Below are 19,100 nucleotides of genomic sequence, written 5' to 3' on the forward strand. Positions count from 1 at the left end.
AGGATGAGTGCGTGAGTGCGATATGCTCAGCTGACAAGGGCCCGCCAAGATTGCACAACAGGACATTATCTGCATATGAACCTGAAAAACCAAACAGCTTTTTCAGCCGTGCGTGCTCATTTTCACTTTGAATTCCAGGTCTACAACCATTCAGAGTGGCTCTGCCACTCCCAGATTGAGGTACGATTCTTTAAATCTGCCTGTACCTGTAGCTGAACTTTCTTTGAGCTCGTCCGGAGAATCCTAAGTGCCAGGGACTGAACAGCCTTTCCAGATCCCAGAATGATTACAAATACGTTAAAAAAAAAACAAAAAAAAACTGCAATGACTATTGAAGCTAGTTACTCTCTAATTATAAAAAAGGCTGCAGATATAACCCTTGACATACAGATCTTTATCAGTTAAGACATATCTATTTACCCACACTTTGAATGTTAATTGGTAAGTACTCATTTACACGTCAACCAGGCTGAGGTTTCTCTTGCACAGTGCCACTTTATTCTACTTTAAATCACTGGGTGAAGTGTGTTTAGGGATTGCCCTTCATTGAATTTGATTCGGATTGTGATTTGGCATACATTCTTCAGCACTGTGCGGAGGTGCGGAATCAGAATAAGAAATATTCTTTTCCAATTAGCATGATCCATAACATTATGGACTGACAGCACAAGACCTCTTGTTAGCTTAACCGTGGTTGGCAGCAGTGCTCTCGTTAACCTTTAACCGTCATGTTCCTCTGCAGTGTTCTTTGCTGGGTTTGTTACACTGTGATACTCATGAGCACATGGAAGATGGGATGCATGTGAAACAGTTTTGCTAATGTCATGTGCAGGGGTGTGTGCGGAGAAGCTGGAAGGAGATGTGCTTATCAAGTTCTCTGACAGGGTCTCCTGTGTCTCTCTTGTGCACGGACGGCTTGGATTTCCAGGATCCGAAGGTGCTTGTGAAGCGTCGCCCTCAGCAACCGTACTCCGTACGGACTGGTACTCTGAGACACATGAGTTCGATGCTGTGAAGTCCAGGATCGGATAACTGTCAACTTCCTTATCCTCCCCATTCCCAGCCTGCTCCATTGTTTTGATGAAAGGCAGCTCTCTCGCAGTCATTTCAAGCAGGCTTTGAACAGATTTGTAGGCTTGATCGCAACAAACCCGCCTGTCAGCAGACGACCCGTGATCTGTGGAGTTCTTAATCTGCCGGTGTTCAGCTGCAGGGGCCCTGCTGAATGCGCTCTGGATGATTCCTGCAAGGGCATCGTAACTCTGGTAGCCATCAATCACTTCCACAGTTCCTGGTGATGGCAGTCTACTGTTAACTGGTTCCCAGGCCTCTTTATTCAACGGACCAGAACACGTTACCGACAGACCGTCACCGAGCCAAGAAACCGAAGTGGGCAGCCGTGAGTTTTGGTTTGGGATAGGACAGGCCACGCAGCTTTTGAACGGCTGGTATTCATAAATGTTCATGACAGCCGGGGCGGATAACTGCACAGAGTCCTTCACAGGGGCTGTGTGAAAGGCAGGTGGGACTGGAGACGTTAAATGGGACTTGTGGTTTGGAAGCTGCTGCACGGTAGCATTATCCGCACTCTGATCAGGAGCGGGCTCATGTACCAGACTCTCAAGGGTCCTGTAGCTGAGGTCACAGCATATCACAGAAACATTTGATTTAAGCCCGGTTCTGTTTAGGTGTGGACACTCATGAGGGATTACATTTAAAACCAAACCCGGAGAGCTTGCTTTGTGTGAAGCGATCTCTTGCTTAACAGATACCCACGAATAAGAAGTATGTTTATACCTTGATTTGGAAGAATTGAAGGATTCCTCTGAGCCCCGCCAATCTTTAACATGACTTTCTCTCCGTCCGTGAACGGTTAAACCTGCCGATGGCGAGTCTTGCTCCTCAATGCCAAGGTCAGCTGGGTTGCTTTTACTCTCCATTGACGCGCAATTGTCAACGCTGGTATAGCCGACGTGAGTGTCTATTTTCACATTGCTGCCCGCAGCACCTGCTTGGAAACCCTGCATTAATTCAAAGCCCAACGGCTGTCCCTCATCGCTCCTGTTGAGGGTTAAGGTGTATGTGTTGATGCTGCTAGGGTAGTACCCATCAGAGTCACAGGAAAAGGGACAGCCTTGATATTCCGGAGCGGTCTCAACTGCCTGATGCTGTTCTCCAGCCGTCTGCTTTATGAAGATGCTGGTCTGATCGTAGTCATCAAAACCATGGAAATCTGGAGCGCTTTTCTCACACAGGTTTGGATTCAATGACTGTACCCTGTGTAGGAAATGCATTTTCAATTAAGCTGAATGAATATATATGATGGTAGTAAATAATGTTAATGCATCGGTGAGAGCAGATCAAATATTTCTTGCTATTAAATGCAAGGTCAGGCTCCAGCACAACTGCGAGATGGCAGAGAAATGTAACATTTGCTGTCGATGATTTGACACAGTCAAGTCAAACAAGAAGCAGTGAAATGACTGATTCAACATTAAAGCTGTGAAAAGAGATCATGGTCACAGAACACACACACACACATACACACACACACAATTTCAAATGCTCACCATGGCTTTACTATGGGCTTTCCTTCGATCTCCAGTGAGCTGATGGTTTCCTGGCAAGCACTGGCCGGAAATAATAACTAGGGGATGGGAAGAGGAAAGCACCACGTTGACGATTTGTTTGGAAGAAATTAACAGATAAACACGTAAGAATCGGCTCTTGCTTCCCAGTTTGCAGCTAGATCACGGTATTGTACAGTATATAGATCACGGTAGAGTGTACAGTATGTTTTGTCAAAGTACTAACAATGAACTTCTTCAACGAATGGTTAAAGTTCTCATCTGATCACATGCACTTCTTTAATTAATCTTCTGTTTTATTTACCTGGGATTTCTCAGAATGAAAGGTCAGGATACTTTTTGCTGGATTAGGTATCTTATCACACAATTTCACCTTGGCTCTGCAAAAAGAAAAAAAATAAGATTTGATTAATTTCAAATCAAAACATCTAAAAAGGCGGTATTATAGAGTAGAGTATTAAAACTGAAGTGTTTTTTTAAACAGTTAATAAACAAAATAGTAAGTGAGGTAACCTTTAATATTGAACTTACATGCGGGTGCAATGATAACAGGAAATGATTACCACCAGGACAGACACACAGACTATAGGGATTGCTATGTTCACTGAGTCAAGTGCTGCCATGTGATCTGGAGAGCACAGGGAGAAAGCATTAGGAAAGGGGGATTTAATTGTGGAATCATAGAACGTCTGACTCCAAACTGTATTTGTTAAACGCATTTTATACTTCTAAATATCTTAAAAGGCAGGCAGCAGTGCTTATCTTAAAAGGCAGGCAGCAATGCTTAGACATGATTAGGGTATATATCCTATCGTTACAAAAGTATATATCGTTTGTATGGTGATACGAGAACAAAAGCACAACAGAGCTCATTATAGTTCACCAGATGGCTCTTGAATGAAGAATAAAGATTTATAGTTGGTATGAATACATACCCTCCCTATCTCATTTAATTGTAGTTTTTTTAATAAATTGGTCCATCGCTAAATGATCATCTGATTTTATTATGCATCATACAAGTAGCCAATCAGGACACATCGCATGTATCGCGATTCATATTGTATCGCGATATGTATCTCCTCACATTGGTATATCTTTACACCTTTAGACATGAGCACAGTCTGCAACCGGTCTGCAGACTAAAAGGTTAAGCCCCAAAGCATGTTGCTTAAACAAAGCCAGCTGTGTCTAAATGTCAATACATTTACAGTACAATCTACCCACTCGCAGGTATTGGATGTAAAATTATTGGAATGTATTGGTATTGGAAAATTCCACCTGAAGAGATACACTTTATATAATGGACATGGCTCCTAATGTTAAACTTGTTACTTCTTTAATATCCCATTGTGAGTGTTCCACCAGAGATAATATTAAACAGGTAAGAAATGAAGGAATAGGAAATAGTATTGTAGATGGCATGTTGCATCCCCTTAAAGCTACAGAACTGAGAAACAGGACCTTTGGATCTCATTTAGCAACAAATGTAAGTGCAAAGGGCAGCTTTCTGAGAGTAATACAACCACTGTGATGGTATGAATCTAGACACAAACATAGGCGTTGAACCTTGGAGCAGGGAAACCACTGTACTGGACAATTCCCTGCTAGTTTTATACAGTTCAAATGGTTTTATTCTTTGCCATGCACCTGTTGCTAATGTGCCCTTTCAGCTGGATTACTTAGTTGTTTCCCTTATAAAGGTTAGCATAGTAAAAGTTTAATAAAGCATAGTTAATGCATAGGTAAGCATTGTAAAGGATATTGAGGTATGGTTAAAGCATATTAAAACATGGCAAAGCATGGTAAACTATAGTACATGCATAGTCTAACCATGGGAAAAGCATGAGAAAACTGCAAAATGTGCATCTTCACCGTGGTAAACTTTTATAAGGGTTGGTTCTAGCTTAGTAAAAATGAGTGTTGTTTTCCTTTAAAAAAAACAAACAGAGGTGTTAAACAAAACAAATATGCTGTGCACTGTCATCGACCCATCAGGAAACCACACTCGGCCTGTGTCTAAACAGCCACACTTCAGAGACTATGTGGAAACACAGAGCAGCCAAGAATCAAGCGGACGGTGAAGTAATAACACTCTGACTCTCGGCTGATAAGGATACAACCTCCTAAAAACAAGCGCAACTATGCTGCCATATCAAGGATATGATCTCATTTATTGAAATTGGAGCTGTGGGAGTTTGGAACAAACTTTTTGATAATCAATGAAATCGTTCTTTTATTCTGATAAATCAAGGGAGCTATTTTAGTGCCTGGATGGTTCATTGAGCCCCTTCACCATCACTGAGTACAATAAAGATACTGTGGAAAGATGAAACAGTCTGCTACTTCAGCATCTCGCTATTTTATTTCATGCATCCTTAATGGACACACAGCTGCATTCTGGCATTTAGCGCTGCCAACTGGACTTACAGTTTTGCCATTCGACCTCCGGGCTCCAGTCACTGTACTGGGAGTGATATTCTTTGGAAAATGACCGGACTTTTACCACATAACTATGTCCGGGGACTAAAGAACTTCTTATTATCTCGAGGGACACACCCGAGACATTTCTTAGTTGCGCTTTCTGTGGACGAGAAAAACAAAACAAAACAAAACAAAAACAGTATTAACAGTACATAAAACTCTAAATGTAACCCTAACCCTAACCCTAACCCTGCAATGTGGATCTAACCCTGCAATGTGGATCTAACCCTGCAATGTGCAATGCGCGGTTTGCTCATTTTACCTCATCTGGTTCCTCCTTCTTTCTGAGGCTGACTTGAAAATCCAGTTTTTCATAGAAAGGCTTGTTTGAATTTCTTTTCCAAGTAAGGTTGAAGTTATTATTTTCACTCAGCGAGACAGAAAGATTGTGAGGGGCTCTTGGTTTGACTGTAACAATACAAATAAAATAATGAAACACTTCTTCAGTTAGCTGATACTAATTACTGCACTTGGTATTATTACTGATGATCAGAAATACATTATGTGCAATTTTCAAAGTGCACATCACATGAGGAGGCTGTGTGGTCCAGTGGTTAAAGAAAAGGGCTTGTAACCAGGAGGTCCTTGGTTCAAATCCCACCTCAGCCACTGACTCATTGTGTGACCCTGAGCAAGTCACTTAACTTCCTTGTGCTCTGTCTTTCGGGTGAGATGTAGTTGTAAGTGACTCTGCAGCTGATGCATAGTTCACACACCCTAGTCTCTGTAAGTCGCCTTGGATAAAGGCATCTGCTAAATAAACAAATAATAATAAAGTTGCACGAAATCTAACAGTAATCATTAATGGAAACTCAGGGGACAGGACAGACCTCGGAATGAAACATGACTGCCTTCTTACCAGTGTGGTTTCTCACTGAGGTCTCGCTTAAAGATTGCACTGAACTCTTTGGAGAAAAGCAAAATAATAATAATAATAACCAGTTAAAGTCCTACTTACTGGTTTCACATGGAAAGACGTGTGACAGGAGTATAGCATTCTCTCGATGCCAGACTTCTACAATGTACATGTCACTGATTACAAATTCATCTGCAAGTTTGGGCATTTTGCATTCGCAGTGTGTGGATAAATAGTTTGGACCTGCGCCAATGTTCCTTAGGACACATGAATCATTTCTGAAAGAATAAAAGTGAACCCACACCTTTAAAAACTTGAATCAGAAGAAAAACCACCTTAGCTTTAAAAGACTGAACCAAAAGTAAGGAAATAGAACATGTCTTGACTATTCTCAAGCCCTTATTGAGATGCCTAAGTAGGTAATACAGTCATTACTGTTATTGTTGCCACAGTAATTAAAGACCGACTTTCAAATTAAACTAAGCTATCAATGAAGCACAATCAAATTAGACTGCACACACGGGCTATATTCTGAAAAAAGAAAGATTAACAACAGAATTACTCACTTGAATGGGAGTCTCAGTCTTGTAAAGGATAGAGTATACTCCCCACTGCAGTTTATTTGCACGCTAGCGTTCCAGACACAAACCATTTCATCAATGTAGTCATTGTAACAGATTAGATTCCCTGCATAAATAATAAAGAAAAGGATGTTCGTGTTTTAAAGAAATACAGAAAAACATCGGACACAACAGCACATTACCTGGGACAGGTTTTTCAGCAGTGCAAAGTCTGCACTTGATAGTTTTCTGCCAGAAGGATAAAAGCCTGAATAAATAGAACCCTCTAAATTCACATGCAGGCTATCCAAGTGGTGCAAACCCTTTCCTACCAATACCAACAACGGTACTGCTAAAGAGAAATGACTGTCATTGCGAAGATCCCATTCTGGTGCATTCCAAGAGCATAGAGTTTTGCAGGGATACTGTGTTCAGGAACACACTGGCTCAATACGCTTACAAGCACAAACAAACCACAGGCTGCCTTAAAGCTACTGCAGAGAACTGATTACCCACCTTTGGGCTTTATGACATCAGGGCTCCAGTCACTCCAAGTGGCATTAAACACCTCCAGCTTTGCACGTACTCTGAAGATATACTGGTTTCTAGTTTCTAATGACAGCCAGGGTATTTTATATTTCACAGCACCTGGTTCCTCTATTGTTTCAGATTCCTTAAAAAGACATTATTATTATTATTATTATTATTATTATTATTATTATTATTATTATTATTATTATTATTATTATTATTATTATTATTATTATTAAGTTAATGCATCCTGTGCAGGGTCTCTTATTGTTTAGATGGATATCATCTCGTGCAGTTTGAGCAAGTCATTTTACCTCTGTCAGATTGTCTCTCTTTCTGTACATGACTTGAAACATCAGAAGCTCTTGCAGGGATTCGTTTTTTGAGTACCTGCTGTTCCACAAGAGGGTTACTTTTTTATCTTCGTCTTCCTCAAATGAAAGGATATGTGGAGCTGCAGTTTTTACTAAAAAAAAAAGACAACAATGATAAAAGTATTTTCTAGCTCCAGGTATCTGATAGATTGATACATATTAACCAATGGTTGTTCTAATGGAAGCCTAATTTCATACGAGACCATTATTATTATTATTAATTTCTTAGCAGACACCCTTATCCAGGGCGACTTACAATTGTTACAAGATATCACATTATTTTTTACATATAATTACCCATTTATAGAATTGGGTTTTTTACTGGAGCAATCTAGGTAAAGTACCTTGCTCAAGGGTACAGCAGCAGTGTCCACCACCTGGGATTGAACCCACAACCCTCCGGTCAAGAGTCCAGAGCCCTAACCACTACACCACACTGCTGACCATGCTACTGTATAGTGGTCAACTCACTGGTCAACTGGTGCACAGCTTAGCAAGAGGGCTAGAAAGCCAGATGTCTAAATATGTATTGCTGAAGGGGTGCTGAGGGGTAGAGTTTATCTTTTTAGTTGGGCAGTTTATCACTGAGAATATTTGTTTTACTTTAGAACAAAATACTTCATCGTTCAGTTCTTTGCTGACCGGATGAAATCTCTTCTGTACAGTAAATGTTCTCCACCTACTTACTTGTTTCATCAACGCGGATGGTACTGTTCAACACTGCCCTGCCATCGGAACAAATTTCCACTTCGTATTCATCAGTGGAATCAAAACCTGGAACCGCAAAGCGGCAGAAGCAATGTGCTGATAAGCCCCCCCTCTCTGGGTCGACTCTGAAGTTGTGGGGGAAACATGCGCCTTTTCTGAAAACGTGTGCAGTTAAAATACTGAATTAGTGTACATTTATTTTACGTGGTGCGATTTATTTGAGCCACGAAACTAAAAGATTCGCTGCACTTGCAGGATCAGCTATTAACCCTGTTCAGGATGCTGTTTGGCATACACTTTTTAGTTGCAGTAGCAACAGAATGATTTCTCTGATTCCTGATATTTCAATGCATCAGGGTTACAACTGAAAAGTGAAACTAAAACAGTACTACTTTCCACTGCAGTCTGGTACTGTACAGAGAATATTGTATAATGAGACAAACACTTCACTCACTTAGATCCAGCTGTCTTCTGGTAGTGTAGAGTATAGTTAGTATTGCAGTTCACTTTCAGCCCGGCATCCCAGGTGCAGAACATTTCTCTTAAATAGTCATTGGTGCACTGCAGGCTTTGGGGTTGCAGATCTATGCCTGCATAAGCTGTATTTAAAAATAATAACAATAAAGAAATACAAATGTATCAAAATGTTCTTTTAAAAACCCTTCTCAAGTAATAATCAAAGTGTTTGCAACGGCATAATAATAATAATAATAATAATAATAATAATAATAATAATAATAATAATAATAATAATAATAATAATAATAATAATACACATTCTCTCTTATATTTATATTACTGCAGGTAACATTACACAATCCAAGATAAGTTCTGATCAAGGTCTGGAAAACCACCCAGTACCTTGTTACCAGTGTAAACAGAGCTTGATAATAATGTTAAACTGTTAATGGTGGTCATATTGGGTACAGGTAACAAACACTCACCCTTATCAATTCTGTATGCAAGCTGCAACAGAAGCACCACTGTAATGGAATCCATGTTGCAGACACTTTGTGATCTTTTCAATGTTCACTACAGCTACTGGAACAAAAAAAGTGAGGAAAAAACGAAAGGAAACGCAGTCAAAATCAGCAAGGGGATAAAAAGAAATACATCGCATCATTATTTATACAATTCTCCATTATTTACAAAAAACCTGAAAAAGCAACAGCGTTTTCAAAGAATATTAATATGTATACATGAACGCTGACATGCATGCCTTCATACAGGACATGTAATAATCACATTCTCTCCAGTCAGGTAATTAGGATACTGCGTTGTTGTCAATGTTTTCTGTTGCAATGCACTTACAGAGATTACACAACAAAGTGCCCCAATTAACAGCATAATGTATTCTTTCCTTTCCTTTGCTGTGTTTATCCTATGTCAAAAAAAAAAACAAAAAAAAAACAACTGAACATTTCTAAGACACCATGTTCAAAATGCAGAAGTATTATATACACACTGTACAGCTACTTTCTGGTGTTTCCTGGTGCAATTTTGTTTAATTTCTGTAAGTCGATTGGATAAAAAAAGCGTCTGCTAAATAATGAAATAATTAATTAATTAAATAATAATAATAATAATAATAATAATAATAATAATAATAATAATAATAATAATAATAATAAATACACGAAAGCAGCAGGTTCCATCACAATATGTTTGTTTAGGACACCCTGCTCTTCATCTTTCTGCGCGCAATACCTTACGGTCGTTTGTAGTCCAGTTTGCTTAATCTTAACATTTGAGTTTTAAAGTAGTTTTTCTGTTTCTTTTTACAGAAAACGTGTAGCTTTCCACTGCCAGCTATTAAAGAAACACTCACCACTGATGAACGCTAAATTGAAAAAAAAAAAAAAGTCTGTGTTTTTTCACCTTCGGTCCCCCAAAAGAGTCAATGTTTCCACTTCGTGCGTATGAGAGCTGCACAATAAATCGCTGCCTTTGATTAACAGCGGCTTTCGTTAAACTCTAAGTTTTAAACGCAAGAATGCAACTCAATGAATACAGACAGGGCTGCTATGAGGAACTGATTTGTATTAAACCTAGAGGAGGGCACCAAGAATTGTTCAGATACACACCCTTCTGAATTGCGAAATATACAGATAATGAGCTACCTTTTTTACGCCACAGAAGCTCACACAGTATAAATACCACACCAGCCCCGGAATGATATATTTATGTGGGTAGGTGGTACCGTTTAAGAAATGGAAGTACTCGCTATCACAACTTGTACTCGAGTTGGGGGTTCCCAGCACGTTCCTGTGGTGGCAGGTTTGACAGTAATACTATTACTCATTTTTTTTTAATGAATACAAATGTCACAACTGTAATCAATTTAAAAGAGATAACATAAAGTACTAGAAACCTTGGATTGAGTACCAAACCCGTGGGGATTTTATAGGTACCAATTATTGTGTAAAAAAAAAAAAAAATAAATAAAAAAAAAAATAAAAAAAAAAAAATAATAATAATAATAATAATAATACTATTTCTTCCAGATATTTTTTAATACAGTTTAGTCGTTGGAAAACTATTAATACCGGCCCGGTCAAACCAATACACTTTCGTTGCCAGTTAAAGCCACGAGTGGTATTAAAGTTTCTGCCCTGGATTGGCTAAACACCCATTAGCAGTTCAGTACAACGGTAGGCTATAGTCGGTCTACAAACCAGCACCCTTCCTTGTGTTGTCAGTTGGATAGTTACTTTAATGATACTTGGCATCATTACAGACTGCTGCGAAATAGGATGTCACTGAGCACGTCATAAACATTGCAGTATGAAAAGTAAGAACGAAGAGTTTTGTGATGATCAAATTCATTAGTGTTCTTTTTAGATCATTCTTTTATTTATTTATGAATGCACTACATGTGCACGATATCAAATACTTCTGTAATATGCAACGAAGCTAACCATAAAACCTTTTTTTATTATGGGGTAGATGACATTTCTAGTCAGAAGGCTTGATAATAAAACAAATATTCAAAACCATTCAAATGCTAAGTCAATAACTGCTTGTCTTCTGAACAAAAGGGTTTTGTGCGATAAAGCGGATGGTTTATTTGTTCGTGTCCATTTGCTATTCAAAAAAGATTGCAGCCCTTTGTGATGCTATGTAGAGAACAGTATACCTTTATATTTAAAGTCCACTGCACAAGGAAGTGCCTTCGGTGTAGTAAAGTCCCTGAAATGACAAGACGTGTACATTACACCCAGCCCTCATTACCCTGCCAAAGCATATCTCTCAACTCTGCAGCTCTGCATTGTTTCCCTGTGCATTAATAACAGCTTTCAGGAAAGAAAAAAAAAAAATAGTTAGCTACAACTTCCCCCAGACAACTTGTAACTACGGCAAGATCTAATTTCAAATAAAACTGGTTTGTTGAGTTCTGTTAAAGTGGAAATGCATAAATGTTATTTGCTTATCTTTCAGAGCATTTTTTATTTGTAATGGAGATTTTCCAAAGCCACAGTTCCATTTGCTGTGTACAATCTACACTCAGACATTACACATAAGTCAAAGATCACCTGTGTTTTTGTATGATTGCTATTTATTAATGAATACCCCAAACTCTATTTCCATCGTCAGTGCGAGTGGGAGGTCTGCCAGCCTGCAATCCTAACTGGGGCTGACAGAGTGAATTTTTGTCCATTATTCTGACCCATATTGATTCTGCGTTGTTTTCTTCGTCCAGATTTAACACCTGGGCTTCAGGACTATTTTTGATGTATAGCGTTACCCCTCCGCCTCTTCTGTCCTGCCTGTCTTTCCTATACAGTGTATACCTACTAATATTATATTCGTCTCCATCACTCTCGGATAACCAAGTTTCTGTAACACCTATCACATCGTAGTTACTTGTTAGTGCAGTAGCTTCAAGTTCTAACATTTTGTTTATATCCTTTTGATAAATTCATTAATGGCTGTCTTTCCTGGGTTGTTGCCCTTGTTTTGATGTGGTCTCCCTTCTGTTTTTTTGTTGATTTCTCCCCCCTTCCTTTCTAGTTTAAATGCTTCTGAACCTCCTCGAGGATCCTTTCTCCGAGTAGATTGGTTCCCTTTTTGTTTAAGTGCAGTCCGTCCCGCCTATATAGATAATCCTTGTTGTAGAATGTCCTCCAATGTTCAAGGAAGGTAAAGCCTTCCTGTGTGCACCACGATTTCAGCCATGTATTTTGATTATGTATTTCCAGCTGTCCATATTGTCCTTTGCAAGGTGCTGACAGTATCCCAGAAAAAAACCCACAGTTTTGGACTTGTCTTTTAATTTCCTTCCTAGCTCTCTGAATTTGTTTTGCAGGTATTTTGTTCTGTCTCTTCCAATGTTGTTTGTACCGATATGGACGACTACTACCAGGTCGTCTCCTGTTCGTTCTAGGAGCCTGTCCATGTTCTCAGTGATGTGCGTGACAGAGGCTCCTGGAAGGCAGCACACTGTTGTAGTAAGGGGGTCCAAACTGCGAACTGAACTTGCTGTGTTTCTCAATATGGAGTCCCCGACAATCATGACCTCCCTTCTTTTTGCTGCCTGGCCAGCACTGTTTATGGGGTCCTGGATGTTGTTCCTTTCGTTTCCTTTGATGTTGGTTGTGATCTTATAAATTTTGAAGTGAAATTAATTTATTTCACCCGTTTTCTTTCTTATACAACAATAGAAAAAGTTACAATTAAAGTAAGTCACACCACAAATGATTTCCCTGTACAGTCCAACATTTCAATTTCTTCAGCCCTGATAATAACCACTGACAGTCTTTTGAGGGTTTCTTACTGGGAGTAGAATTTGTAGCCCTAACTGGTAGATTTTTAAATGGTTGTTGACGCTTTTTAAAGAAGACAATAAAGGTGATACATTTATTTATTTATATTTTTTAGATTTGTCCATGACAAAGTTATTTTCACCATGACAGATAGCCACCGAAGTTTTTTGCATACCATGATGTGAAATGGTATAGTGGAAGGATCTACAGCCAAAACTGTCCATCGACTCTGCTGTGAAACACATAAAGGCAAGTCAAAGATTGTTCTTGGTTTTCATTTACTTTGTATTACAAAGGCTTTTGTATGACAGATACAGACACCCCAGAAAAGGGCTTGTAAGCAGGAGGTCCCCGGTTCAAATCCCACCTCAGCCACTGACTCATTGTGTGACCCTGAGCAAGTCACTTAACATCCTTGTGCTCCTTCCCTCGGGTGAGACGTAATTGTAAGTGACTCTGCAGCTGATGCATAGCTCACACACCCTAGTCTCTGTAAGTCGCCTTGGATAAAGGCGTCTGCTAAATAAACAAATAATAATAATAATATATGCAGGAATGGGAATACGGCTCTCATTGCATAGCAGTTTGATCTGTTCCTTGTTATACTAGGAGTTTACTAAGACACACCAGCTCGTATTAAAACCTGGAATAGATGAAACTGCTATGCAACAGGAATCTTATTTCCATCACTGATGTGACATCTGTACTGTTGACCCAGACTCTTCACCTGACACAGAAATAGCTTCACATTAGCACCTCAACAGAAACATGTAATCTGCTTCTGTTTTGCTACCTATGGTTGTTAATGTGCTACTTTGTTCACCACAGCTAAGCCCATAAACATCCTGAAGATAAAAAGCAGTTAGCTGGCAAACACTTATTTGATAGATGCAGACATACATAGAATCACTTTAGACATTAAAGCTGTCTTAGAAAGTGTCCCAAAGGGTCATGCATATTTAAAAAAAAAGGTCAGTGGTAGGTCTGGAGGTACCAGGTGTTAAAAGCCTATACACACATTTCTAATATTTTACCGTGTGTGTATTTAAGATATTCCTTTCAATTCTATTCCAGCTTTTAGTAGAAGGTACAAGATGTCAAAGTAATACGTTTTGGGCTATGTACACTATTATCTGTGGACCTGTTAAGCATGTGTAATTCTGTCCTTATGATGGCAATACATCATTTCTGCTTGCACTAGAAAGGTCTGTGACTATGCATACAGAAAAGGCAAATAAAAGAGACTCTGCTCCTTAAGTGTTTGGCTTAAAAAGGAACAGTGATGTTTTTTTTTAGTATGCTAGTACTGTACAGTATTTTATAGTGTTATAATCAGTATGAAAGCAGTAACAGCAATATATGATACATTGTCGAACAGCCTCTCCCACAAAACAGTGTTTTTTTTTGTTGTTGTTTTAAATCTGCCAAATGTTCATTTTGTATTGGAACATTGGGTTTATAATATTATTATTATTATTTATTTCTTAGCAGACGCTCTTATCCAGGGCGACTTACAATTGTTACAACATATCACATTATACATTATTTCACATTATACAGATATCACATTATTTTACATACAATTACCCATTTTTACAGTTGTGTTTTTACTGGAGCAATCTAGGTAAAGTACCTTGCTCAAGGGTACAACAGCAGTGTCCCCCACTGGGGATTGAACCCACAACCCTCCGGTCAAGAGTCCAGAGCCCTAACCACTACTCCACACTGCTGCCCTATAGCAGTAAACACCCTCTGAAGCAGCCACTGCTGCCAGGTAATTGCCTTAACACTGCCCTTCTGTATTATGGCTGTATAACTGAAGAAGACAGCGGTCAGGGTTGGAAATTGGTATGTTGTCTTCCTTTTCTAAAATGGATGATTTATTTTATTTATAAGATATTCAATGTTTCGGTGCATTCTTTTAAGCTACAGTGAATTCTGCTCCTGATAAGCTGGATGAGTTTGTCAACATTATCAATACACACCTCCAGCCACTGTTTATGCAGATCAGAAAGGGGATGTCCGAGGAAGATGGCCAGCAGTATTATGCTCTGGTAAGTCGGGGGTTGTTGTTATGTGTTGTTTTTTTTCTGTAAATCCTTGCATCCTTGCCTCCGACGATTTCCCAGCTTACATTCTGTATATTACTCTTCTAACTTGTATGCCTAATGATTTCTCCTTGCAGGTGAATCTTGTGGATACAGAAATAACAAGATCTGATTATTCAGACAATGAATTAGAGTTGTTCAGAAAAGCAGTGAGCACAGTTTTACTGAGGCACCGTTCTTTTAATTTGCACTACTGTTTTTCTCTGATTTTTGTTATCTGCAAGGGAGGGGGGGGGGGGGGGCAGATTTGAGGGGAAATTGCCTTCTGTGATTTGTCAAATCCTTTATTCATGTTATGCATAGTAGTTTGTCTGCTTCAGCTGACGGGTTCTGTTTCATTTTGATTTTTAGATGGACCTGATTGCTGAATCTGAAAACGGAACGGCCTGCTCCACAGACTATTTAAACCTGGCACATAAACTCCAGTCAAAGAAAATGAAAAAGAAAGAAGTAGAAGTGGTTCTTCAAAGGCTGGTCGTAGACAAGTGGCTCTGTGAGGTAAAATAAGGGACAATGGAAGAAATAAAAATAATCTTTTCTGTCTGTAAAATGATTTGACTATTTACTGTGTAACCCCCACGGGAATCTGCAATAGACTTACTTTATCACCTGCAACAGTGGAGGATAGTGGAGAGCACCTGTAAAAGTAAAGCACACAATTTAAGAAATATTTTGAGAACTGCGGATTTGGTTGGAGTTGAACTTAGTACTGGCATGCCTTATGGTATGTGAGGGTATCAGAACCAAGGCAAAAGTAACCGTATGATTAGAGACCACTTGATGAATCATAACATTCAGAAGGTATTTAGAAGAAATCGTGTGTATTTAGAAGAAATCTTTTTTTTTTTTCACAATTATTTTTATTCATCATTTTTCCTGATTTTCTCCCAATATTGGAATGTCCAATTATTTTTCAACCTGACTCACCACTGCAACCTCTGAACTAACTCGGGAGAGATGTTAATAAGCACTCGCGTCCTCCGAAACGAGTGCCGTCAGCCATCCGTTTTTTTTCGCTCTGCAAGCCCGCCGTGCAGCCATCTCAGAACTTACAGGGTCGGAGGACCACGCAGTTCTGAATTGTGTACAGGCCGGCCCGCAGGCGCTATAGGGCGCATCCTGCATTCCGGATGGAGTGCCTTTACCAGAAGAGCCACACGGGAGCCCCTATTATGACCTATTAGCTTTGTTACATGACATACTCAGTGAAAAGGAGGTAATTCTAAACAGTTATAGCTGGTAATGTACTTTAAATAGTGGACAATAAAAGTTAACTGCATACTTTGGGAGCAGCCAGTATATTTGGTAAATGGGGACAGGTGAAACCCTTCCAAACTGGTGTTTTCACATGGCAAGTGCACCTGTCATTCCTGTTACTCTGCCAAGCTTGAGAGAAGGGCTTTATTTTCAGATAAGATAAAGACAAGTCAGATAAAACAGGGTTCTATTTTATTTTATTTGCTTTTGTCATATTAAAAACGGTTCCTGTTTTATTTTATTAGAAAAATGGAGATGGACAGTACATACAGAATATGTACCAGGATCTAGTCAAACTGGGTAACACCTGTCACAACACCGCAATACAGGTAAGTGGTTTGTTATATATATATATATATATATATATATATATATAAAATGATCAAGGTTTAACCCCAGGATTTCATTAAAGAATGACACTGTCTGCTAGTTTTTCTTTTTCTCAACATGCACTGAAGTGTAAATCGTTCTGTACAGGGGTGAAAAGGGCGTTTTTTAGTTTCCATGCTCATTTACTGAAGGTCCCCATTCTGGATAATGACTGGCAGTCACGCTGCGCGGTTTTACGATGCGTTTTTATACATTAGGAACAATGCCAACCCCATTTTACACAAGACCTGCGTAGCTGTCGCAGCAGAATCATTTCTGCTTCCGCGTAAACTTGTTTTGAACTCTGGATGCAAAAAGGGTAAACGGTTAACACAGTTCTGCCCCCTGATACCCATCTGTAATTAATGTTCACAGCTGCAGTCATGTCATGAGACTTCCTTCCCTTTGATTGCATCTTCTTGAAATGTACAACTTGCAGTACATTTTTTAAATGTAATTTCCTTTGCAGTGGAAGAAAACATTAACATGACAAAGATTAATGCTGCTGGAGTTGTACAGTACATAGATAATTGCATGCGGTGGCTGAGATGCAGTGCAAATAAAATTAAAACGGAAGAATTTCATTAAGAAAAGAGACAAAAATGAAGCCCTGGTCATCTGAAAAACTGATTCACCTCTCAAAAAAAAATAAAAATAAAAACAAAAACATGAATTGAGTAATATTGCAATTGTTCTCTAAAGCAGTAAATGCAAGAGGGTCGACTTACTTATTGGGTTTTCACCCAAAGTTGTTGTTACTATAATCTTGATTAAAACTATACAAGAACAGTCACATTTAAGAGATATAAACAGAAGCACAAACCTGCATTTTATACGTCTGTTCTGTAAGTAGACCATGGCCAAACCCTACAGTTTTATTTTATCAATACAGACCAAGAGTGACACACGAGGAAGGAGTTCATTCTCTGCAATTCTTTACTTCAAATAGTGATGCATTAATATCTGTTTATTAGACTCCCTGTCCTGTCACTTTGTATCATCCTGACCTAAGCTGACATTGTATAAGACAGTAAAGGCACACATATACCTTTATATGGGAGTTACATTGCATTCAATTTTTGTTTTGCTTACAGAGCCAGATGCGTGAAAACCCCTTGTGTGGAATAAAAATGCACGTGCCTTGTGTAGCAAGGTATTTTTGAGGTCACACTGAACCCCACTGTCCTGCATGCAACGAGTTCTGGCCTCATGAGATTCCAGGTAAACTAACCGTTTTATTGCCGAGAACAATCTGTAAAACGCGTAGCGATCTAATATAATCTGTAAAATGCATGTTCTTAGCAGCCAGTGCTTTGTAAGTATTAACAGCTGGAGGCATGACAAATGAATTCTGCGTTTGTCCTTCAGGGCAATCCTGGAGTAGCTAAAGGAGAACTGGTATAGGCTTGAACACTGAACAGCATTATACTGGAACTGGTGCTATTGGAAAAACAACATATCCATTTATGTCTTTCTGTTTCAGTAGTCAAGTAAAAACTGTTGAAGGACAAAACTAGCAATGCAAATAACGAATTGTACAGCCTATCTAGTTCAGATGCAAAGTTGGGAGACAATGCACTGGGGGTGGGTTTACTGTTTCAATGTCAAGAAATGTGTGTATAGCTAAAACAAGCATTAACCGTACTGTGGAAAACTAAGATAACACAAGATAAAATCCTGATTATATTGGTTGCAGCAAGAAGTGCATTTATTGTCCATGAATCATATCTTGAAGTATGGTCAGGTTTAAGCCATGTTTATTCTATAGTTGAGTCTGGAGCTTTGAACAGCGTACAGAAAACTCGGCTCCATCCACCTAAAACACCACGCTCTAGCATGCTGAGAAAGTGAAGATATTTTTAGTTTATTTTTAGTTTGTTATTTCACGAACTGCGTAAGAAAAAAAAGAATAAAGCATACTTCAAAGACATCTGGTGTTTCTATTGTGATTCAATATAAGACTATCCAGGTATGTTAAAATGTAACAGCACTACATTTTAATATCCCGTTGTAATAACATTTACAGACAGTTGGTCAAAGTCATTATCACCAAACTTAAATCTGCAAGGGGTCAAACGCTTTTAAATCTGCCAGGGGTCAAACGCTTTTAAATCTGCCAGGGGTCAAACGCTTTTAAATCTGCCAGGGGTCAAACGCTTTTAAATCTGCCAGGGGTCAAACGCTTTTAAATCTGCCAGGGGTCAAACGCTTTTAAATCTGCCAGGGGTCAAACGCTTTTAAATCTGCCAGGGGTCAAACGCTTTTAAATCTGCCAGGGGTCAAACGCTTTTAAATCTGCCAGGGGTCAAACGCTTTTAAATCTGCCAGGGGTCAAACGCTTTTAAATCTGCCAGGGGTCAAACGCTTTTAAATCTGCCAGGGGTCAAACGCTTTTAAATCTGCCAGGGGTCAAACGCTTTTAAATCTGCCAGGGGTCAAACGCTTTTAAATCTGCAAGGGGTCAAACGCTTTTAAATCTGCAAGGGGTCAAACGCTTTTAAGTCT

At 39.1% G+C, this 19,100-nt stretch overlaps 2 protein-coding genes across 4 annotated transcripts in view; one reads left to right on the forward strand and one right to left on the reverse strand.

Moving 5' to 3' along the window:
* LOC117417948 (uncharacterized) overlaps positions 1-10,156 on the reverse strand; it is an 11,256-nt gene extending 1,100 nt beyond the window's left edge. Inside the window, exons 1-15 of one of the 3 annotated variants that reach the window (XM_059035416.1) lie at positions 9,927-10,156; positions 9,410-9,479; positions 9,043-9,139; positions 8,553-8,697; positions 8,078-8,253; positions 7,331-7,482; positions 7,002-7,158; positions 6,492-6,612; positions 6,028-6,203; positions 5,332-5,477; positions 5,016-5,169; positions 3,120-3,216; positions 2,893-2,968; positions 2,571-2,647; positions 1-2,277 (exon numbers count right to left, since the gene is read on the reverse strand). The exon at positions 1-2,277 is cut by the window's left edge and continues 1,100 nt beyond it. In XM_059035416.1, the coding sequence (XP_058891399.1) occupies positions 720-2,277; positions 2,571-2,647; positions 2,893-2,968; positions 3,120-3,216; positions 5,016-5,169; positions 5,332-5,477; positions 6,028-6,203; positions 6,492-6,612; positions 7,002-7,158; positions 7,331-7,482; positions 8,078-8,253; positions 8,553-8,697; positions 9,043-9,097 (3,090 nt within the window). In that variant the 5' untranslated portion in view covers positions 9,098-9,139; positions 9,410-9,479; positions 9,927-10,156 and the 3' untranslated portion in view covers positions 1-719. The remainder of the gene's footprint in view (positions 2,278-2,570; positions 2,648-2,892; positions 2,969-3,119; positions 3,217-5,015; positions 5,170-5,331; positions 5,478-6,027; positions 6,204-6,491; positions 6,613-7,001; positions 7,159-7,330; positions 7,483-8,077; positions 8,254-8,552; positions 8,698-9,042; positions 9,140-9,409; positions 9,480-9,926) is intronic. The other 2 variants (XM_034030380.3, XM_034030377.3) reach the window with 2 other exon arrangements.
* Positions 10,157-14,792: 4,636 nt separating this feature from the next.
* Positions 14,793-17,999, forward strand: LOC117418323 (non-structural maintenance of chromosomes element 1 homolog). Its single transcript, XM_059035292.1, has 4 exons — positions 14,793-14,915; positions 15,321-15,467; positions 16,472-16,555; positions 17,964-17,999. The coding sequence occupies exons 1-4, from the start codon at positions 14,862-14,864 to the stop codon at positions 17,997-17,999; spliced, it is 321 nt and encodes a 106-aa protein (XP_058891275.1). The 5' UTR covers positions 14,793-14,861.
* Positions 18,000-19,100: the final 1,101 nt, after the last annotated feature.

This window comes from Acipenser ruthenus, chromosome 13, assembly GCF_902713425.1.
Source record: "Acipenser ruthenus chromosome 13, fAciRut3.2 maternal haplotype, whole genome shotgun sequence".
Taxonomy (NCBI): Eukaryota; Metazoa; Chordata; class Actinopteri; order Acipenseriformes; family Acipenseridae; genus Acipenser; species Acipenser ruthenus.